This window comes from Sus scrofa, chromosome 3 (genome assembly GCF_000003025.6).
Source record: "Sus scrofa isolate TJ Tabasco breed Duroc chromosome 3, Sscrofa11.1, whole genome shotgun sequence".
NCBI classification, from domain to species: domain Eukaryota; kingdom Metazoa; phylum Chordata; class Mammalia; order Artiodactyla; family Suidae; genus Sus; species Sus scrofa.
In genome coordinates this window covers 43,329,207-43,354,418 of record NC_010445.4, presented here as the reverse complement: position 1 = coordinate 43,354,418, position 25,212 = coordinate 43,329,207, and the positions used below count along the sequence as shown (strand labels likewise).

The 25,212-nt window shown below is 38.7% G+C and overlaps 1 protein-coding gene across 3 annotated transcripts in view; it reads right to left on the bottom strand.

The window, feature by feature from the left end:
- Positions 1-25,212, bottom strand: part of PTPDC1 (protein tyrosine phosphatase domain containing 1) — a 97,398-nt gene that overhangs the window by 64,370 nt on the left and 7,816 nt on the right. For all 3 annotated transcript variants that reach the window (XR_002342485.1, XM_003124787.4, XM_005662265.3), the window contains exon 2: positions 415-502. Coding sequence is in view for 2 of the 3 variants with exons in the window: in XM_003124787.4 (XP_003124835.1) it covers positions 415-496 (82 nt within the window). In the remaining variant the exon portion in view is untranslated. The remainder of the gene's footprint in view (positions 1-414; positions 503-25,212) is intronic.

The following is a 25,212-nucleotide window of genomic DNA, read 5'->3' as shown; positions in this document are numbered from 1 at the left end:
ATGCCGTAGGAGCGGCCCAAGAAATGCCAAAAAAGACCAAAAAAAAAAAAAAAAATTTAAGGAAAAATAAAGAGCTAAGGTCATTAATCAGAACTTTTTTTGGCCATGCCCATGACATGTGGAAGTTCCTGGGCTAGGGATCAAACTTGTGCCACAGCAGGGACTCGAGCCATTAGAGTGACAATGCTAGATCCTCAACCTGCTATACCAAAAGGGAACTCCATTACTCAGAATTTTGAAAAGGAATTTTAAGAGACCAAAATGTTAAGGCAGAAATAAACAAAAGGCCTTAACTAGTACCTGCAATTTGGGATTCCAATATGAAAAACCAATCCTTTTCTTTCATGTCCATTTATAGAGCTTTATTAAATTCTAGTTCGCACAGAGACAAATGGTATATTAAAGAACTATTACCTTTCATGTTTACAGCATACCCACTGTTATTCGCCAAAGCAGAATATGGTTGTTCATTTTGAGGCAAGACTCCTGCAGCCATGGTAGTCTGTTGGGAGAAAAAAAGATTGTTTCTTAAAAGTCGTCCTATGCAATATTCATTTGCTAATCACCTATAATTTGTTAGACTTTACTGTCTAATACAACATTCATTAGCTAAATGGTTACTGAGTACTTAAAATGTGGCTAGTGTAGATTTGAGATATGCTGTAGACATAATATATAAGATTTTGGAGACCTGTACAAAAAAGAATGTAAAATATCTAGTTTTTTATATTAATTTGACATTGAAATAGTTTTGATATACTGGGTTAAATACATCGTTACAATTATTTTTCTGATTTTTTTAACAGCTGCACCTGCAGCTTATGCAAGTTCCCAGACTAGGGGTCGAATTGGAGCTGCAGCTGCTGGCCTACACCATGGTCACACCAATGCTGGATCCTAGCCACATCCATGACCTACACTAAAGCGTGTGGCAAAGCTGAGTCCTTAACTCACTGAGCAAGGCCAGGGATCAAACCCACATCCTTATGGGCACTATGTTGGATTCTTAACCCACTGAGCCACAGAGGAACTCCTGATTTTTTTTATCTTTAATGTTGCTACTATAAAACCTAAATTTGAGTATGTGGCTCATATGATATTCTACTGGACAGTGCTGTGCTAGGCAGTAAGGACATTATAGAGAAAAATAAGACACATTCTCCTTTATGCATGTAAGACAGTTGGGAAGATAAGATACTGACACAAATTAATATGTGCTAAGCATCACAAGGTAAGCTTGGACAAGCAGGAGGGCTGTCCCAACTGGAGGCAGATACAAAGCTTGAAGGAGTCTATACTAGAACTGGGCTCAAGGAGTAAAATTGAGGACATGAAAGTATACTAGGAAAGTGAACAGAACCCTCAATATTTACTCATTCCATCAAGTGAGGGTTTACTGAATTTATGACTTTAATCTATAGGTAACAGTCTTTAGCGCATGGTAATATGATTCTAAGTGATCCAAGTGATCACTGTGTTGCTATAGTTTCCAAAAGCAAGTTGTCACTTTTGTTAAGCTCTTATTATGTGTTGGATTGCGAAATAAGAAAAACACATACTTGTCTCTTCTCCCTGGTTCCTGACACAGGGCAACTAGACCATTGTAAATTCCTAAGTGATAAGAGCCCTGGGAGTCTCTTTTGTTTTAGTTCCTTTTTTTTTCTTTGTAGGGCTGCACTTGCAGGATATGGAAGCTCCTAGGCTAGGGGTCAAATCAAGAGCTACAGCTGCTGGCTTACGCCACAGCTACAATGCTTATGCTGCATCTTGCAGCATCACTAGATCCTTAACCCACCGAACGAGGCCAGGGATCAAACCCTCAGCCTCATAGCTGCTAGTCAGGTTCTTAACCTGCTGAGCCACCACAGGAACTCCACCTTTTGTTTTAGTTCTAATGAGGCAACTCTCACTCTAGGTGGGCTACTGCATGGCTCCTAGATGGGGGCTAGTCACCAAAAAAACCAAGCCATTTTAGAAGTTTGGAATTGTCTAGAGGGAGAGACTTGACTGACACAACAGAAAATCATACACAATATTAAAGTTTTTTCTAAATAATGATTTTAATATTTTTCTCTGAAAAAGTATGTTTACAGTTTAGATATTCAACAACGGGGAGTTTAACACTATTATTTTTATTATATTAAAGTGCTATGTATTTTTTAAAAAATGCTCTAAAAATCTGTTGAAATTTTTTGTACCAATAAATTAACAGCAGTAATTAAATACAGTCTTAATTAATGTTTCCTTGGAATATCTGCTTTGGGAAGAAAGTCACTTCACAAATTTCAGTGATCCTTCAAGATTTCAAATTTACGGAGTTCCTGTCATGGCTCAGTGGTTAACGAATCTGACTAGGAACCATGAGGTTGAGGGTTCGATCCCTGGCCTTGCTCAGTGGGTTAAGGATCTGGCATTGCCGTGAGCTATGGTGTAGGTCGAAGACAAGGCTCGGATCTGGCATTGCTGTGGCTGTGGTATAGGCTGGTGGCTACAGCTCTGATTCGACCCCTAGCCTGGGAACCTCCATACGCCATGGGAGCAGCCCTAGAAAAGGCAAAAAGACAAAAAGACAAAAAAAAAAAAAAAAAAGAATTTCAAATTTACTAAAATTGTACAAAATTTACTAAAATTTCTACAATCAAGTTTTATATTCTCAATAGTTATAACATTTTAATCTAAAGACCTATTTGATGAAACTGTCTCCCTTCAAAAGAAATACAAGAATTAAAATCATAGGGGTATTCTAACAAGAAAGAAAAAAGAAATTCCTTCGATATTAATACAACAAAATCTGATATGATAGTAACACAAAATTTTATAGCATTGCATAATATTTCAAGCGAATGTTACATAAAAACAATAAGTCAATGGACTAATGGAACACATTGTCCCAGGAAACTAACAAAAGCTTAACCTGAAAGAATATCCATCAATATTCTGTGATAACCTATATGGGAAAAGAATCTGAAAAAAATGGATATATGTATAACTGAATCACTCTGCTGTACACCTGAAACTAACACAACATTATAAATCAAGTATATGTAACAGAGCAGGGCCCAATAGGGCTCCTGGGAACAAAAGCCTTTCTGTGGCCCCCATTTCTTTTTAGGAAACAGGCCTCATTCAGGCTACTTGACCTTCCTGAGTTCCAGTGGGGAGGTTCAAACAGCTGCTAATCAAGGAATGGAGGGGATGTAGCCTTGGGGCAGAGTCCTGGTTCCTTCTCAAGGAATACAGACAACAATATCTGAGCTCTTCTGCAGAACTAAAATCCCCAACAAATGGAAGAAGGATCACCAGCTTTGAAAAACAATGAAAGTTTGCATCTACGCTGATCCTAATCTGTGGCCCTGTTTTTCACTTCCAAACTATAAAACCACCTCCCAATCTCTCCCAAGGGGGGTACAGTCTTTAGGGCATTAGCCTGCTGTGACCTTCCTTTGCCTGGCAAAGCAATAAAGCTATTTTTTTCTGCCTTCACCCAAAACTCTGTCTCCAAGTTTCTATTCAGCAGCAATAGACAGAGGCCAAGTTCTGGTGACATATACTCCAAAATAAAAATTAAATGAAAAAATTAAAAATCATTTATGCAAAAGAATATCCATTTAGATTCACAGTAAACATTTTTATCATATTACTTTTCATAAATTTGTATCTTTAAAACATATTTTGACAAAAAACATTTTAGAACGATGGAATTTTACATCAGAGTTCTAGCCCTAGCTGTTTTGTAGATAAAGAGTTATGAATCATGTCCCAGGTGATCCAGCATGTGGTGACAAGATGGAATCAGTAGTCACTTTCTCTGTGAAGCCTTCTCTGATGCCACCCTAAGCTCTTCAGCTGTAATGTAATGAAATGCTACCACCACACTGGCTCCCTGAACATCATGGGGTCTTGAGAGACGCCATGATGTGCTCATTTGTCTTTAGAGAAGGGGAGAGTTTGGTTTAAGGGAAGCATTCACTGCGCATCTATTAAGCTGAAATGGGCATTCCAGATTAAGTTTCATGGATCTATTTGTATCTTGTTTATCTCTGAATTGCCAACGCCTCATGCCCAGTGAAAATACGGCGTTAAAGTGTTGAATTCATTTTACCCTTTTGGGTAATAAAAGAGTACAAATATGATTGTGGACTTTCTTAAGATTTTCTTCTTAACTAGCCCCTCAGAAACTCAAAGTTATAGGGAACATCAGAAGTCCTCTAGTAGAATTCTAACCCACAAGAACATGCTCTCCACAGTCTCTCTGAACAGTAACAGTGACATCACCATGCAGCTTCTGTACTTGGAAAGCTCTTTATAATGTGGCCACTCTAATTTTTTCCCACTGGTCTCATTTCTGCCCTTGGAGACCACACAGAACAATAAAACCTCTCTTCCACATTCTAAAGCCTGCTGGTGATCATTCATGTTCCTCCTAACCCTGAATTATACTTTCCCAGACTCCCACCAGCAGTTCCCCTCGCCTTTCTCATGCAATAGTTCTAGACCTCACAGACCTGGATGCCCTTTTATATTTACACTCTACAATTACTCATAATCTAGTACCGAGAGCTGAAATCTACCATTTAGGTGAGGTGTAATCATCAAAAATTAGAACAAAAACAAGTCATCTCCCCTGTCGCACAGTGTATGCAGCTTACCACCCACATGAGTGTTTTCAGCAGTCTCAAGACACATCAGGATAGAATATTTAAAAAAAAAACTTGGCTAAAGATGATTTGTAGTATATTTTTAGGTTAAAAAACAGACACTTGGTACAGATAATTAAACACACATAAAAGTTTACAATGAAATAAATGGTACAGAATGAGAAGTAAAGTCTCCTTACTCCTATCTCCCAGCCCAAGTTTTACTCCCAGAGGTAAACAATGTAAACATTGGTTTTAGTTTTTCCTGGGGGGCAGTTAATATATTTATACCTCTGTTTATTATTTTATCATTTTTAAACCATTTTATTGAATTCCTGGAGTAAATAATGAGGAAATTGGCTCATTTTCTCTATCTACCTCCTACTATGCCAAACCTTTCCTCATTTAATACATCATACTTTAAAATCTTCTGATTATCTTTGTAATTTTAAATAACATCATTTAACCATCTCTTACTCTATCAACTTTAAACAGTATCTTGATTCCCTACCTTGTAAAATAAGAAAATTACTTTACCTGTACTATTCCACTCCACTTCCAACTTCTGCCAATTATATCTTTTCTTTAAAGATTTTTAATTTTTAAGCTTTAGTTTTACCTATAATTAAGTTTCCCAGGCTTTGTCCATAGGCTTATTCTAATATGTGAGACAAAAGACAATATATTATGTTAGATATTATATATCTGTATACACATATGTATAATTTGTATATACATACCCTATAAATTTTTTTTTACCAAGTACTATGCTTGGACTCATATAAAAAGAAGTACAATCCTGAGTTCTCACTGTGGTACAATGGTATCAGCAATGTCTCTGCAGCACTAGGCCACAGGTTCGATCCCTGGCCCAGCACAGTGGGTTAAAGGATCCAGTGTTGCCAACAGATGTGGAATAAGTCTCAACTGAAGCTTGGATCTGATCCCTGGCCCAGGAAATCTATATGCTGCAGGGCAGCCAAAAAGAAAAAAAAAAGAAAACATTTTTCTGAAAAAAAAAAAAAATATATACTATCTTATGTTGCAAAACCTGTGCTGCTCAAAGTAAAACATTCGAAGTATCAGTGTCAAATGGATTATCTTTCATTAACTGCTTTCAACAAGGGTGCATTTTATTTTGCTGCCAATTTAAGATACTGTATCCCTTCCTTCCTTCCTTCCTTAATGGCCAAACCTGTGGCATATGGAAGTTCCTGGGCCAGGGACTGAATCTGAGCCATGGATGCAACCTATACCACAGCTGTGACAACAGAGGATCCTTTAACTCACTGTGCCAGCCAAGGATCGTACCTGGGTCTCTGCAGTGACCTGAACCACTGAAGCTGGATTCTTAACCCACTGTGCCTCAGCAGGAACTCCCAAGATGCTGTATTTCTTATACAGACTTTCACCTGGCTTTTAATTGCCTTTTTCTTGCTGATAAAAGTAACATGAATCTTGGAGTTCCTGTTGTGGCACAGCGGAAACAAATCTGACTAGGAAACATGAGGTTGCAGGTTCTATCCCTGGCCTTACTCAGTGGGTTAAGGATCTGACATTGCCGTGAGCTGTGGCGTGGGTCACAGACAGGGCTTGGACCCTGTGTTGCTGTAGCGAAGGCCAGCAGCATAGCTCTGATTTGACCCCTTGCCTGGGAACCTCCATATGACACAGGTGCAGCCCTGAAAAAAAAAAAGTATCATAAATCTTTATCATATCTCTAAAATCTTTCAAAATCTTAATCATATCATATGCTTGCTTTTTGAAAATATTTTTTTCCAAGCCCTCTGGGTTCCTATTTTAATGTGGATGGAGTGGAGAAGGTTCATAGGCCCAATATACAGTTATCAACCTGGGATTTCTTCCAACTGCACCCCTCAGCTGAGGCCACTGTTCCTCAGATTCTGTTTTGGCTTTAATCTATCCTCAAGTAACTTTTTAATGAAAAGTAAACTTTCTAAGTTCTTTCATTCTGAAAATATAATTTTATCCTTGTACTCAGTTGATAATTTGGCTGCTTACGGAATTCTGGATTGAAAGCCAAGCCATGTCAGAATTTGAAGGTACTGTTCTACTGTGTTTTAACAAACAATATTGCTGATGAGAAGTCTGGATGCCGACCTGTGTACTGGAAGCAGGTCCTTTTTGTTCACCTGGATTGCTGGGCCCTTTGAATATGTAAATGATGTCTCCTCCAGAAGCTAAAACTGTGCACCAGATATCATAATTTATATTAAGTGCTTTATTTTACAAAATTCATGTCATTCTTACAGAATCACTCTATGAAGTATATACTATTATTATCTCCATCTTCTCAGGTGGGAAACCTTGTCTGAGATCACAGATTTTAGTGACAGAGTTGGGACATGAATCCAGCCTGCATGCTCCTAATACCAATCCACCAGCCCTACAGAAAGATCCGACCAAGTTACACAATGTATTAAAGGGTGACTTTTCTCTCTTCCTCATCAATGCAGGAATTTTTCACCTTTTTAACAGAATCACCTCATTATTGTTTTACTTCAAATTGCTGTAGTGAGGCAAAGTAGTTTTCCAGAGGCTTTTTTTAGAAGAGTGAATTTCCTATATCTTTTAAAAAATAGTTTACCATGTACTGGCACAAAGACAGACATATAGATCAGTGGAACAGGATAGAAAGCCCAGAATTAAACCCATGCACTTACAGCCAACTAATCAATGACAAAGGAAGCAAGAATATACAATGGAGAAAGGACAGCTTGTTCAATAAGTGGTGCTGGGAAAACTGGACAGCCACATGCAAAAGAATGAAATTAGAACACTCCCTCACACCATACACAAAAATAAACTCAAAATGGATGAAAGACCTAGATATAAGACCAGACACTATCAAACTCTTAGAGGAAAACATAGGCCAAACACTCTCTGACATAAACCACAGCAACATCTTCTCATACCCACCTATCAGAGTATTGAAAATAAAAAGAAAAATAAACAAATGGGACCTACTCAAACTTCAAAGTTTCTGCACAGCAAAGGAAACCCTAAACAACACAAAAAGACAACACACAGAATGGGAGAAAATCTTTGCAAGTGAACTGACAAGGGATTAATCTCCAAAATTTATAAACACCTTCTGTAGCTCCATACCAAAAAAACAAACAACCCCATAAAAAAATGGGCAGAAGATCTAAACAGACAGTTCTCCAAAGAAGACATACAGATGGCCAAGAAACACATGAAAAGATGTTCAGCGTGACTCATTATTAGAGAAATGCAAATCAAAACCACTCTGAGGTACCACCTTACACCAGCCAGAATGGCCATCATCAAAAAGTCTACAAACAATCAGTGCTGGAGAGGGTGTGGAGAAAAAGGAACCCTAGTACACTGTTGGTGGGATTGTAAATGGGTGCAACCACTGTGGAAAGCAGCATGGAGATTCCTCAGAAAACTAAACATAGAACTACCATTTGATCCAGCAATCCCACTCCTGGGCATGTATCCAGAGAAAACCATGACTCGAAAAGACACATGTACTCCAATGTTCATTGCAGCACTATTTACAATAGCCAAGACATGGAAACAACCTAAATGTCCATCGACAGAGGAGTGGATCCAGAAGATGTGGTACATATACACAATGGAGTATTACTCAGCCATCAAAAAGAACGAAATACCAGCATTTTCAGCAACAAGGATGGACCTAGAAACTATCATGCTAAGTGAAGTCAGCTATACAATGAGACACCAACCTCAAATGCTTTCACTGACATGTGGAATCTGAGAAAAGGACAGACTGAACTTCTTTGCAGAACAGATGCTGACTCACAGACATTGAAAAACTTATGGTCTCCGGAGGAGACAGTTTGGGGGGTGGGGGGATGTGCTTGGGCTGTGGGATGGAAATCCTGTGAAATCAGATTGTTATGATCATTATACAACTACAGATGTGATAAATTCATTTGAGTAATTTAAAAAAATGAAAAAAAAAATTTAAAAAATCATACCCCCCCCCAAAAAAACAAAATAAAAATAGTTTACCATGTCTTAAATATGTTAATGGTGTGTTTTGCCTAGCAGTCCTACTCTGTCTTGTAGTCCAACCTGTAAGATTTTTCCTTCGGCTTTTCTGGCTCTAATGCCACAATAAGGAAAGCTTTCCCCAATATAAGATGTAAATCCCAATTTAATGTCTCCCATTTTGGGGTGATAAATGCTCCTAGTTTGCAGATTGACAGTACAATTGCTAAAGTATAAGTTAATCTACAGAATTAAAGATGGTCCATCTTCAAACAATATGGTATGTACAGTAAAGAGACTTCATGTATAGTAAAAGTCTCCTTTAATAGTAGTAAAAAAAATTATCCTTTTCTGTTAATTACCTACATTTGTAAAGCTTAAATATACATTTTTACCAACAACATGACTACATGCTTTATATGGAAAAGTAATTCTTCTAACCTAGGAAAACAGTGGAAGAATGGAAAGTTTTCTTTAAAGATGTTAGTAACCCAAGAGTTACCAAAGATGCTTTGAGCTAAATTACCAATTTTCGAAGAACTGAAATATATAATAAAATTATTAGTTTGAGGAACAGAGTATTTCAAGACCTTTCAAAGTCTGAAGGTTTGAAGTTAACTCTAATAAAATTAAAACAAAAACAAAACAAAATCCCCCAACCAAAAAACAACCCAATCAAAAAAAACAGGGAGGAGAAGACCTAAAACACCCCTGAAGGTTAAAAGAGAAAATCAGTTCTATTTGTATCCGTAGGGCCATCAAAAGCATCCAGTGCTGATTCCTTTTCATTTTTGCAGTTGCTGATGACTTGCTATAATTTATACTTTAGTACTGGGATTCCAAGTGGCTCAGTGGGTTAAATATCTAGTGCTGTCACTGCAGTGGCTCAGGTCACTGTTATGGCATGGGTGTGATCTCTGGTCCAGGAACTTCCACATGCCACAGGTATGGCCAAAAAAAAAAAAAAAAAAGTCTAGTAGCCTCTGTTCCACTATTTTACAAATTAAACAGCTTTCCTGTTTGCCTGAACATCGGTCATATATTTTTTCCTGTTTTATCTTACTTAATCCTTCTATCCTTCTCAAGGAAATCTCTATTACTTTACAGCAGTTCCAGAGGCACGTCATTTCAGGCTTATTTAGCCCATTGCTTAAGGCCACATCTTTCTGAGGCTTCCACCCACTGCTCTGGGTATCATGAGGCCTTTCTTCCCTGGCTGGTGGGAACATGAACTATTTCCAGCCCCCTCTGAGAGCCCTGGAAACTACTGGGTCTATGCCTTCCTGTATTTTCCCTAGTCTTGGGTTGTCTGCACAAATGAGCACTCAGCCAAACACCTTAGGCCAGCAAAGATGTGAGGGGTCCTCTGCACCTCTCTAGAGCCTCTCTCCATGCTGCTGCCTTCTCTCCAGCACCCAGCACTGCAAATTCTCACCACCCTGGCTCTCCACACATCTCTGAGAAGGCTCTGTTTAGCACTCCTGCACTGCGGGGAAGGCAGCTGGCACCCTCTTAGGCCCACCACATTAGTTTCTTCTCTCACAAAACACAATCCTAAGCTGCCTGCTTTCCAATGTCCAAAACTCATTTTTAAATATATTTTGTCTATCATTAGTTACTTCAGGCAGGAGGGTGATTCTGGTCTCCGTTTTTTCATCTTGGTTGGAAGCGGAAACACCCTTGGCCCTCTTCGAATAACTCAAATCCAAGGGACCTCTGAAATAGTGCTCACTGTGCACTGGTTTTGCAAAAAAAACATTAATTTGCAGTGCAATTGTATATAGTTGCTAATCAATTATAAACAGCTCAACTAGGTTAAACTATACCATACACTCAAAAGTTGTGTTTAGGGAGCTCCCATCATGGCTCAGTGGTTTACAAATCCAACTAGGAACCATGAGGTTGCGAGTTCAATCCCTGGCCTTGCTCAGTGGGTTAAGGATCCAGTGTTGCCATAAGCTGTGGTGTAGGTCGCAAATGTGGCTCGGATCCTGCATTGCTGTGGCTCTGGCGTAGGTCAGAGGCTGCAGCTCCGATTAGACCCCTAGCCTGGGCACCTCCATATGCCACAGGTGCAGCCCTTGAAAAGACAAAAAGACAAAAAGACAAAAAAAAAAAAAAAGTTGTGTTTAAATTCTGACTTTGTTCATTGCCTACTGTATGAGCCATTTCGAGTTTCAATTTTATTTTCCATAAAATAAGGATTACTATATCTTTCTTAAGATGCTGTGAATATGAAGAGAGATTGTGTGTGTATGCCTAGCACAATCTTGGGTATACAGGTATTAAATAAATGCTTGTTTTTTTCATTTGCAAACCAATACTTGCAATCTTTTTGTTTCTTTCCCTTCTAAATCTGTATTCACTTCATTTTTCCATTATTTTTTAAAAAGTATTTGTAAAGTAATCCCTTCTTTATCAGCAGAACAGTCCTGCCAGTAGTTAGTAATGACTGAGCTTCTCAAGAAGACTTATGAAACATTATCTCCATCCACAACTGAATTTATTTCATGTGCCTGGCTGTAGGGTCAGGAGAAAAAGGGTTTGAATAGTAATCCTATCATTTCACTGCACAATCATTTATTACTTCATTTAATTACCTGTTGCTAATGATAGCTGTTTTTCTATTCTAGAGTTTGCTTTTATCCCCAAAAGTCCCTCAAAATGACTCAACCGTTTAGGATCAATCATATACTCACTACTTAAAAGTTAGAACAGCAATGGCCTATTACACTTTAGGAAGAATCACCACAAAGAGTCTGACATAAAGACTATTCTCCTTCATTTAAAAAAGAAGTCATTTCACACAAGAGACTGGGTTCTGAGGTGGACCGAGGAGTTTTAGGGTCACTACTTTCCTTCTAGCTTCCAGATATACAGTGATCTGTTAAAATCTACATGCATTTTTGGGGGAGAGAATTTGTGAAGACTGCATTAAGTGCCTGGGAGATTAGAAGTGTGATATAATCCTTCCCACACTCTCAAAGAACCAGCACTCCAACTTGCATCAGAATAGTCTTGGATGCTTATGAAAAGGCAAATTCCTTGGTCCACCCTCAAAATGTCTGAGTTGGTAAATTCCATGAGAAGGGTAACAAATCTGTATACTTCTGTAACAATCTGTACAATCTGTATTATCAGTTTACCCTCCAGCTCATTCTAAGAGGCCCTGTGCCCACACTTAAAGAAGTACATACAGTCAATATGATTAGATTCTACATGTTAATCAGGATAGAGGAATTTGAGACTGAAAAAGTAAAATTTACATGGGGAAAAACAGAGATGGAACCAACCCCAAGTCTATGAGTGAACCTACGAAATCTACGTAAATATTTTTATGTTCATGAATAATATAACTAAATCAGATAAGCTTAATCCATACCATTTGCACTGTTCCAAATACTCTACAACTCATACAATCCCCATAACAACACTAATAGGTGAATGCTACCATTCCTGTTTTATTTATTTATTTATTTAGCCTTTTTAGGGCCACACCTGCGGAGGTTCCCAGGCTAGGGGTCCAATGGGAGCTGTAGCCACTGGCCTACACCACAGGCACAACAATGTCAGATCCAAGCTGTGTCTGTGACCTACACCACAGCTCTCGGAAACACTGGATCCTAAACCCACTGAGCGAAGCCAGGGATCGAACTGTGTCCTCGTGTTTATCAGTCAGAATCATTTCCACTGAGCCACGACTGGAACTCCTATTCCCGTTTTTAAAAATAGCTTATTTTTAAGGGTAGCTTTAGGTCCATAGTTCATGGCAAAACTGAGTGGAAGGTACAAATATTTCCCATATACCCCCACATGTATAGCTGCTCCTATTATCAATATCCCTACCAAAGTGATACATTTGTTACAACAAATGAACCTACACTGACATATCATAATTACCCAGAGTCCACAGCTTATTTCTGGGTTCATTCTTGGTACCTAAGATAAGCTATGGTACCAAGTTTATCTTGGACACTCTCTGGATCTGGACAAATGTATGACATATACCTATCATTACAGTATCATACAGAGTATTTTCACTGTCCTAAAAATCCTCTGTGCTCTGCTGAGTTATGTTCCCACCCACCCACTCATCTTTTTATTTTCTCTTTTCTAGAATGTCACATAGTTGGAATCGTACATTATGTAGCCCTTTCAGATTGGCTACTTTCACTTAGTAATGTGCAGTTAAAGTCCTCCATGTCTGTTCATGGTTTGATAGATCATTTCTTTTTAGTGCTGAGTAATATTCCATTCTCTGGATGCACCACAGTTTATTCTCTCACCTACTGAAGGGCAACTTGGTTGCCTCTAAGCTGTTTTGTGTTTTTTTTTTTTGTTTTGTTTTTTGTTTTTTGTCTTTTTGTCTTTTTAGGGCTGCAATCACAGCATATGGAGATTCCCAGGCTAGGGGCTGAATTGGAGCTACAGTGCTAGCGTATACCACAGGCACAGCAACGCCAGATCTGAGCTGTGTATGAGAACTACACCACAGCTCATGGCAACGCCAGATCCTTAACACACTGAGCAAGGCCAGAGATCGAAACCACAACCTCATGGTTCCTAGTCGGATTCATTTCCACTGTGCCACGATAGGAACTCCCTGCTTCTAAATTTTGATCATTACAAATAAAGCTGCTATAAATATCTGTGTGCATAAGTTTTTCAGCTCCTGCAGGTAAACATGGAGGAGCATGATTGCTGGATGGTGTGGTAAGAACATGTTTCATTTGTACCTTATACCTATTTTACAGATTAGGAAACTAAAGCTAAGAAAAGTCAAGTAATTTGCCTAAAGTCACAGCTATTACTTGAACTGGGATTTGAGCTGGGATTTGAATTTACACAGTTCAACTCTAGAGTTTGTACTCTCAACTATTATACATACAGCTTAACAATGAAGACCTCACACTAAGTAAACAGAACATCATCATTACTCATCAACATTATGCATCATAACTCCGTTAGTTACACTGGATTCTGTACCATTTATAATTAATTCTTTCATTTTCAAGAAACTTTTCAGATTCTCTTTCCACAGCAAGATTTTCCAAATTTGTTTGCTTCTGTGCAATTTGCTGATCCTTCATCCAAATCTTCATTCACTGCTGCCCCAAAGACAAATATCAAGAACACAGCCCTTTTATACATTTTTGGCTCCTCCTCCCAACAGAAACAGAAATGTGGCTGGTCTAAACATAAGGTTATAAAATCCAAACATATTTTCAAAAGAGTTGTTAGCACTTACTAGCTTTGTGATCTTAAGCACACTGAGACTCATTTTCTGCTCTGCAGTAGTTATTAAAGACTGCCTGACAGTGAGTACACAGACCTAATTCCATGCCTGATCCATAATTCAATCTGTTTGCAATACAGTAGCCAGAGTGATCTGGTTAACTTCAGATGGCTCATATCACCCTTCTCTTCAAAACCCTTCTAGCCACCCTGTTTACAATTTAAACCAGCCCCCCCCCCATTTCACTTTTCTCCTCAGGACTTACGGAAAAAAATACATCTAGCACATTTCATAATTTACTTATTTATCAGCTGCCTTTCCCTACTGAAATGTAAGCTTCAGGAAGGCATATATTTTTGTCTGCTTTGTCAACTAACTGCTGTGTCTCCAAAGCCCAGAACAGGGCCTGACATGCAGTAGGTGCTCAAAGATCTGCTGAAGAAATACATGAATATATGTCAATAAGAAGCAGCTGCCGCCAAACCACCATCATTTAATCTCTCTAAACCTCAGCCTTTTCATCTGTAAAGGAGGAATGGTACTTATCTCAATGTTACTGCTAAGAGCCTATCAATTATATGACAGTACCACTACACAAAAGCTAGGAACGGCATTCTCCTTACCTTAGTTTTCCTGATCACAATTATATCTTCAACTTCTTGCTGCTCTTTAACCTGACAGATCTGTGTTCCTTTTAATTCCCTGAGGGTGTAGGTGTTTTTCCTTCAGCCAAATATGCATGATGACAATAAATTCAACCCTCAATCCACATTTTCTCTCCTTTGGGAGCCTTCCCTAATACCAATAACACATTTTATCCATATCCCTCATCATGAATGGCTGACTGAAGATTTATCTATTGGCTCAAATGCTATAAAACATAGTTTCCTAATACAATGGTAGTATATTGTCCTTAAAAGATTTAAAGCATTCTTTATGACTTCTTATGTAGTAAAACAAAACAAAGACAGATGTCTTTGAAGGTGTTAAGCCCTCACTTCTGAATCTGCAACCTCAAAAAAATTAAAAAAACCCACAGAACTATATAAAATCCGTTTTCTCCTCAAATCACCTCCAAAGCGCAGGTGACATTTAAAAACTTTTTTTTTTTTTTTTTTTTTTTTTTAAATTTCAAACACCTACAGCCTTTCTAGCTAGGTAAGTCCTCAGGGAAAGAAAGAGCTAAGAACTGACTGCTTTGAAAATACGTTATGTCTGGCAGATTGCTATGAACTTCCCTGGCTTCTGTGATCTCGGGCCTTAAATACACCTTAGGGAGGGTCCTGGCTCTCAGGAGACTCATCACAGATCAAGGAAAAACAACACTACAGCAGGATTCTTACTATTTCATCATTTAAAGAAACATGCTATTTGGTTCAGACTCTTCAGAAAATATATTATGATAAAGCAGATGGGTAAAGTATTAGCAATAGGTGAAGCTAGTCTTCACAAGCAAAGTTTCCAAACTCCCTAGCCTTTTCTCACAAACAACCATGCCTGTCTGGTTACTTCTACAAGTTTGAACCAACCCTCACATGAACATCACTACCACAGACACTTCTAAACTCATAAAGAGGTCAACAATTCCCAATTCAATGTTCATCAGAATCACTTTCAGGGCTTTCTTAAAAACCCAGACCGCTGGGTCCCACCCCAAGAATTCCACCCAGTAGGTCTAGGTGGAGCTGAGAATCTGCATTTTTAACTATTTTCTATGATGCTGAATGCTTTGAGAACCACTACATTAGGTAAGCAATTTGTATTTACCTAACAGCAGGTATTCTACACATTACTGTGACGGTATATCTCCTACGTTCTGCTTAGCTGTGAGCCAATAAAGCTTGCGTTTTATAGCACCTGAGACAATCTTCACCATGTCTTGAAATACTTTAAGAAGTCCTATTGGAATTTCCGTCCTGGCTCAGCAGAAACTAATCTGACTAGTATCCATGAGGATGTGGGTTTGATCCCTGGCCTGGCTCAGTGGGTTAAGGATCCAGCATTACCGTGAGCTGTGGTGTAGGTGGCAGATATGGTTCAGATCCCACGTTGCTGTGGCTGTGCTGTAGGCCAGCAGCTGTAGCTCCGATTTGACCCCTAGGCTAGGAACCTCCATATGCTGCAGGTGTGGCCCTAAAAAGACAAAAAGACAGAAAAAACAAAAAGTCCTATATCATAAACCAGATCTAGGAATAGCCTCATATTCCTGAGTGAGACCTGGATACAAGTGTTCCTACCAAAATTCTATTTTAAACCAAACACATCATCTAGAATCTGAGCATAAGTGGTATCAGCAAGAAGACTGCTATCTCCATAGCAGCCTCTTTTTAGTCAAGCACCCCATACCATATCATTTTGGACACCATAATTTAGATTCCTAACTAAGAGAAGTTTATTATCTGAATATCCTTTATAGTAAGTATATAACTGTGGATATATATATATATATATATATATACACACACACACACACACACATATAATTACATTCACCTTTAAATACATAGTGATATATTGGAGTTCCCGTCGTGGCGCAGTGGTTAACGAATCCGACTAGGAACCATGAGGTTGCGGGTTCGGTCCCTGCCCTTGCTCAGTGGGTTAACGATCCGGCGTTGCCGTGAGCTGTGGTGTAGGTTGCAGACACGGCTCGGATCCCGCGTTGCTGTGGCTCTGGCGTAGGCCGGTGGCTACAGCTCCAATTAGACCCCTAGCCTGGGAACCTCCATATGCCGCGGGAGCGGCCCAAGAAATAGCAACAACAACAACAACAACAAAAGACAAAAAGACAAAAAAAAAAAAAAAAAAAAAAAAATACATAGTGATATATTGCTTAGAATTTTTAAAATAAATTACAACTAGTTCAACATGAAAAGCTTAGACTACTAGGTGAAACAGAGTTTATTTATTTTACTATCTCCATTTATTTACAGACTACAAAGGATAACAAGATTTTACGCCTCAATTCCTAAACTACTTTGCAAAGAAAAAACTATTCTGTGAAACTTATTTCAAATACTTGGGTGATAAACTTGAATGACTTAAAACACAGGCAGGTGTGTAGCTCCTGGAACACCACAGACTTAGCTTACCTTCTATAGCAAGATACAGATAATGCCTGATTTAAGTAGTGGATTGAATTAATAAACCAGCTTCCCCTTCCACCTAAGGTGCTGGTAAGAAGAAATTTTAAAAAAGAATTAAGCCCACAGAGCAAGGGACAAGAGAAGATTTAAATGGGTATGGGAAGATAGAAAGCAGATGGAAGTACAGAGGCAACTAAAACTGAGTGGGAGAAGTTGTAGCCCAAAACATGACCACGAAGAGGGTAACATAACAGATGGCCGTGTCTCATTGGAAAAGATGGAAGACAATGAGACGACCACCTTCAAAATGTTGAATGAAATACATGACCAACCAACAATTCTATATCCAGCTAAACTCTCCTTGAAAAATGAAGGAGAAATTAAGACATCTCCATATTTAAAACCAATCAAAAACTCCAAAAAATGACATGGGAGGATTTGTTGCTAACAGACCTGCCTTACAAGAAATACTAAAGGGAATCCCTCAGGCTGAAATAAAGTACATTACATGATAACTTGAATCCACACAAGGAAGTAAAAAGCACCCCCAAAATTGAACTAAATATGAATTATGAAAAACACATAAATGCAATTCTTTAAATATAACTCTTTCCTTGATCTGTTTAAAAGACACTTGTATGACACAATAATTATAAAAATGAGTTGATAAGCATGTAGTGAATAAAAGTATACCTTGGTTACAATAATAGTACATAAAAGAGAGATGGAAATGGAGATATACTGGAGAAAAGTTTTTGTATACTACTGATATTAAACTACAATTAATCTAAATGGGACTGTTTTAAGATGCTAGTTGTAATGCTAGGCTAAGTGCTAAGAAAGTAACTAAAAATAGAAGAAGAAAAAAGGAAATTGGAAGAGCATAATAAAAAATATCTAAACAAAGGAAGGCAAGAATCAAAGAATAAAGGAATGCAAAAGATGTAGGACATATAAAAATAAGAAAAAGAGAAGTTACTGTTGTGGATCGGTGGGTTAAGAACCCCACATATCATCCATGAGGATGTGGTTTGATCCCTGGCCTTGGCGCTCGGTGGATTAAGGATCTGCTGCTGCCACAAGATGCAGTGATCACAGGTGTGGCTCAGATCCAGTGTTGTCATGGCTGTGGTATAGACCACAGCTGCAGGTCTGATTTACCCCTAGCTCAGGAACTTCCATATGTCAGGTTTGGGGAAGGAAGGAAGGAAGGAAGGAAGGAGGGAGGGAAGGTATAAATCTTAATTTTTATCAGTAATTTTATTACATGTAAATGGATTACATACCCCAATCAAAAGTCAAGAGATTGGCAGAATGGACTTAAAAATTATCCATCTAAATACACACACACACACACACACACACACACACACACACACACACACACATATGAGCTGCATGAGGAAAACTACAAAACTCTAACAAACAAAATCAAAGGAGAACTGAATAAATGGAAAAATATTTCATGTTCACTGATAGAAAGATTCAATATTGTCAAGATGTCAGTTCTTTCCAAATTAATCTATATATTCAAGGCAATCTCAACCAAAATATCCTAGAGAGTTATTTTATGAGCATCAATAAGCTGATTCTAAAGTTAACAGGGGGTGGGTAAAGACCTAGAATAGCCAACACAGGACTGGAAGAGAAGAACAAGCTGGAGAACTGACACTACCTGACCTTAAGATTTACTGCGAGGATACTAATTAGGACAATGGGGTACTGGCAAAAGCATAGGCATACAGATCAATGGACCAAATAGAGAACTCAGAAATAGACCCACATAAATACAGTGAACTGGTCTTTGACAAAGAAGTAGAAGTTATACAATGGAGTAAAACATTCTCTTCAACAAATGGTGCTTGAACAGGACATCCACATGCCAAAAAAAAAAAAAAAAAAAGACTCTAAGATGCAGACCTTAGACTCATCACAAAAATTAACTCAAAATTGACACTAAGTCCAAATATAAAATGCAAAACTATAAAACTTCTAGAATATAGAAGAAAAACTTGGGTATGATAATGCCTTTTGAGATACAACACCAAAAGCACAACCATGAAAAAAAAAAAAAAAACCTAGTAAGCTGGACTTAATGAAAATTAAAAACTTATACTCTGTGAACGATAATGTCAAAAGAAAAAGAAGACAAACCACAGACTGAGAAAAAAACATTTGCACAAGAGACATCTGGTAATGGACAGCTACTGAAGACATAAAAACAACACTTAAGATTCAACAATAAGAGAAAAAAACAACCTAAAAAATGGGCGAAAAAACTTAACAGAGACTTCACCAAAGAAAACATACAGCACCTAAGCATATGAAAAAGGGGATCCTCATCATATGTCATCAGGGAAATGCAAATTAAAACAACAAGGAGATGTCATTAGACACCTGATAGGAAAGCCAAAATCTGGAACACTATAACACCAAATGCTGGCAGCAATGTGGAGCAACAGGAACTCTTGCACATTGCCAGTAGGAATGCAAAATAATACAGTTGCTTTGGAAGAGTTTTGTGATTTCTTATAAAACTAAATATAGCAAAAAGACAAAAAAAAAAAAAAAAAACTAAATATGCTGTTACTACACAATACAGCAATTGTGCTTAGTTTTTTTCCAAAGGAGTTAAAACCTATGTCCACACAAAAACCTGCACACAGATTTTATAGCTGCTTTATTTATTAAACTTGTAAGCCACAGGATGCCCTTTAATAAGTGAATGAATAAATAAACTGCAGTACATCCAGATAATGGAATACTATTCAGCACTAAAAAGGTATGAGCCATCAAGCCATGAAAAGACCTTAAGGAATCTTAAATGCATATCACTAAGTGAAAGAAGTCAGTCTGAAAGGGCTACATATTGTATGATTCTAACCATATGACATTCTGGAAAAAGCAAAACTATGAAGACAATAAAAAGATCAGTGGTTGCTGGGGATGGGTCGGCAAGGAGGTTAGGAGGAATGTATAGGCTGAGCAAGAGGATTTTTAGGGCAGTGAAAATACTCTGTGGTATTATAACTATGTTATTATACATTCGTCCAAATCCATAAAGTATACAACATCAAGAATGAACCCTAGAATTCCTTGTGGCACAGTGGGTTAAGAATCTGGTGTTGTCACTGCAGCAGCCCAGGTCCCTGCTGTGATGCAGGTCAATCCCTGGCCCAGGAACTTCCATATGCCATGGGGCACAGCCAAAATTAATGCTGACTATGATGTATCAATGTAGATTTACCGATTATAACAAATGTACCACTGTGGTGTATAATGTTGCTAATGGGTGATGCATGTGTGGGGGCAGCGAATCCATGGGAATCTCTGTACTTTCTTCCAATTTTGTTGTAAACTTAAACCTGATCTAAAAAAAGCAGTCTTAAAAAATATGAATCCAGAAAATATAGAACAAAAAAGTATGAACTGGATTCCATCCAAAAGAAAAAAAAAAAAAATCCAACTATATGCTATCTGCAAAACACTTTAGATTCCACGACACAAACAGGCTGAAAACAAAAGGATGGAAGTAGTAGCCAAAATAGAACTGAGATGGCTATATTAACATCACACAAAATTCTGTAAGGCAAAAACTGTTCCTAGAGATAAAAGAAAGATATTAATAGGAGAACTGATTCATCAAGACTATAGAGTAACTCTAAGTATACTTGCACTTAAAAAGAGCCCCAAAATACATGAAGTAAAACCGAAAACCTGAAGGGAGAAACAGACAATTTAACAAAAATATTTGGAGACTTCAATACTTCACTTATAAAAATAGATGGAAAGCAGAATTTCCTAGTGGCCTAGCCAGTTAAGGATCTGACATTGTCACTGCTATGGCCTGGGTCACTGCTATGGCATGGGATCAGTCCCTTGGCAGGGAACTTCCACATGCTGCAGGCACCGCCAAAAAATAAAAATAAAAAAGACTGAAAGCAAGGCAGAAGGTCAACAAAACACAGAAGACTTGAAGAATACCATAAACCACCTTGTTCTACCAGGTATTTACAGAACACTCTAGGTCCAAAAAAAACAGAATGCATGTTCTTCTCAAATGCACATGAAACATTTTCCATGATAGACCATGTGTTAGGTGATAAAGCAAACCTCTTGGGATTTCCTGTTGTGGCTCAGTGGAAACAAATCTGACTGGCATCCATGAGGATGTAGGTTCAACCCCTGGCCTCGCTCAGTGGGTTAAGAATACCGTGATGTCGTGAGCTCTAGTGTAGGTCACGGACATGGCTCAGATCCCAGGTTGCTGTGGCTGCAGTGTAGGCCAGTGGTTACAACTCTGATTCGACCCCTAGCCTGTGGACCTCCATATGCCATGGGTGCGGCCCTAACAAAACAAAACAAAAGACCTCAATAAATTAAAAAAATAATTAACTCATGTAAAGTATGTTCTTTGACCACAATGAAATTAAATCTGAAATCAATAACAGAAAAACATGTGGAAAAATTACAAATACAAAAAAGTTAAGCAACATTGCTTAAATAACCAATGGGTCAAGGAAGAAAACACAATGGAAAACATAAAGTACTTTGGGATGAAATGAAAAAGACACTAAAAAATATCAAAACTTATGTTACACAGTTATCACTTAAAGAGAAATTTACAGCTGCAAACGCATATATTAAAAAAAGGAGAAAGAACTCAAATCAACAATCTTCCACCTTAAGTTACTGGAAAAAGATGAGAAGGATAAACCCAAAGCAAGCAGAAGGTAGGAAATGAGAAAGATTAGAGCAGAAAAAATGAAATAAAAGAAAAATCACAGAGAGAATCAATGAGCCCAAAAGTTGGTTCTTTAAAAAAAAAAATCAACAAAATAGACAAACTTTGTACCCCCAAAAAAAGAGAAGACTCAAATTACTAAATTAGTAATAAAAGATGGAATATTATATATCACATACTACATATTACATGTACTATATGGTATGTATTATATATAAGAAACTTCATAAAAATAAAAAAAGTTATAAGAGACTATTAGAGGAGTTCCATCGGGGCGCAGCAGAAATGAATCTGACTAGAACCATGAGGTTGCAGGTTTGATCCCCAGCCTTGCTCAGTGGGTTAAGGATCTGGAGTTGCCGTGAGCTATGGCGTAGGTCGCAGACGCGGCTTGGATTCAGCATTGCTGTGGCTGTGGTGTAGGCTGACAGCTACAGGTCCAACTGGACCCCTAGCCTGGGAACCTCCATATGCCCGGGAGTATAGCCCCCCCAAAAAAAATCTCTTCAAGAAAATATTAGAAAGAAAAGTACGCCAACAAATAAGTAAGAAAGGTGAAAAAATTGCTATAAAGACACAAACTACCAAGAATATCTTTGAAAAGAAACAGAAAATCTGGGGAAATGACACCAGCAGCACAGTAAAATGAGACACTCCTTTTGTTATCTCCACTTCTATCTACATCCACTAAAACATCCATAACTTAACAAGTGCCCTTCTGCCCAACTCAGTGGGATGCTAGAGAATACCACACACCCATAAACCAAAAGGTGGGTAGACTGTAATACACAGAGGAGGCAGAACTGAGGGAACACTGACGGAAGTGCCTATGGCTGCAGCAGCTAAGCCCACAGCCCCAGCAAACCCGGTAGCAGCAAAGAAGGTGGTACACACAACTCTGGCCTCTGAGCAATAGTGGCACCCATGGCAGCAGTGCTACTGGGACCCAGAACCCCATCCTCTCAGTCACTGAGGTGCCCACAACTCTGGCCCACTGCCACCATACCTACAGCAAGAGAGCCTGCAATCCTTATAACACCAGACACAGCAGAGGTGTCCACATGACCCTGACTCCTCACCCTACCCCTGGTGATGGAGCATTTGACTCTGGGAATTCTGGATGCAGCAGAGAAGCCCACCATCCCAGTGCCCCAGAAGCGGATGCTACTGATCCTGAAGACACAAGAAGGGATAATGAAGGCATGGGGCAACACCTGACAGAGGCATGGGGTAGAAAAGTGCCAACCCTTAAATATAACCAGTGGCAGCTCAGGTAACAGAAAGCAAAAACCCAGGCTATAGTGCCACCTACCGGAAAACAAAAGAATATCCTCTTAATTTCTTATCTGTTGAGATATTAGAACCAAGTAGAAAAAGTAGTGGCTACTTCCAATGCACTGGCAAAGGAACAACTCACAGAGCACCATAAAGAACCACAGTAACACCGTATTACAAAAAGAAAATGACAACTCCCCCCAAACCAAACTCAAAATCATGGACTACTGTCATCTAAATAATAGAGGATTCAAAATAGCTGTCATGAAGAAACTGAAGAAATTACCAAAAAACTCAGAAATACCGTTCAAGTAGCTCAGGAATAAAATTAATGAACAGAAAGAATACTTTACCAAAGAGATTAAAACTCTCAAAAAGAACCAAATTCTTGAGCTGAAGATACATGAGACAAAGTATGTATTAATTAAAGCACTGGAAAGAGAGCAGACCACATACCACAGAAATACAAAGGGTTATGGGAGAACATTATAAACAGCTGTATGAAAACAAAATGGACAACCCAGAAGAAACAGACAAGTTCTTAGATTTATATAACTTTCCAAAACTGAATCATGAAGGGTAATTTTATTTTATTTTTGTCTTTTTGCCTTTTCTAGGGCTGCTCCCGCGGCACATGGAGGTTCCCAGGCTAGGGGTCTAATCAAAGCTGTAGCTGCCGGCCTATGCCAGAGCCACAGCAACCCTGGGATCCGAGCCACATCTGCAACCTACACCACAGCTCACGGCAACACCAGATCCTTAACCCACTGATCAACCCAGGGATCCTTAACCCACTGATCCTTAACCCACCGGATCCTTAACCCACTGATCAACCCAGGGATCCTTAACCCACCGGATCCTTAACCCACTGATCAACCCAGGGATCAAACCCACAACTTCATGGTTCCCAGTCGGATTCGCTAACCACTGAGCCACTACAGGAACTCCTGAAACAGTAATTTAAAAACCGCCCCCAAATCAAAAGTCCAGGACCAGACAGCTTGACATGTGAATTCTATCAAACATTCAAAGATTCAATACCTATCCTTACCAAACTCTTCCAAAAAACTGAAGAAGGAATACTTTCCAACTCATTTCATGAGGCCAATATCATCCTGATACCCAAACCAGACAAAGACAACACACAAAAAAAGAAAATTCAGGAGTTCCTGTTGTGGCGCAGTGGTTAACAAATCCGACTAGGGACCATGAGGTTGCGGGTTCAGTCCCTGCCCTTGCTCAGTGGGTTAGCGATCTGGCGTTGCCGTGAACTGTGGTGTAGGTTGCAGACGCGGCTCGGATCCCGTGTTGCTGTGGCTCTGGCATAGGCTGGTGGCTACAGCTCCAATTAGACCCCTAGCCTGGGAACCTCCATGTGCCACGAGAGCAGCCCAAGAAATAGCAAAAAAACAAAAAAACAAAAAACAAAAAAAAGAAAGAAAGAAAATTCAGCCAATACTTCTGATAAACAAAGATGCAAACATCCTCAACAAAATATTAGCAAACTGAATACAGCAATATGTTTAAAGGATAACACACCATGATTAAGTGGTTCCACATCCTCAAATCAATCACCATGATATATCACATTAACAAAATGGATAAAAGAAAACATGATCAGTTCCCATCATGTTTCAGTGAAAACAAATCTGACTAGCATCCATGAGGACGTGGGTCTGATCCTTAGCCTCGTTTAGTGGGTTAAGGATTTGGCACTGCTGTAAGCTGTGGTGTAGGTCACAGATACAGTTCAAATATGGAGTTGCAATGGCTGTGGCATAGGCCAGAGGCTACAGCTCTGACTCAACACCTAGCCTGGTCTCCATATGCCACGGGTGCAGCCCTAAAAAAAAAAAAAAAAAAAGACAAATAAAACAAAACAACAACAAAAAAAGCTCTATGGTCTCTGAAAAAGTGTATAGTCAAGCACTGGCTTGTTCTAGAGTGGTGCATTTAAAAAAAAGGAGAGAAAATACAACCACATCTCAGTAGATGCAGAAAAAGCACCGATAAGATTCTAACACCTATCTGTGACAAAAACTCAACAAAGTATGTATAGAAGGATCATACCGCAACATAATAAAAACCATATATGACAAATCCACAGCTAACATCACACTCAATGGTGAAAAACTGAAAGCTATCCCATTAAAACTGGGACCAGGACAAAGATGCCCAGTCTTGCCACTCTTCTTCATCATAATATTGAAAGCCCTAGGCAGAGCAATTAGA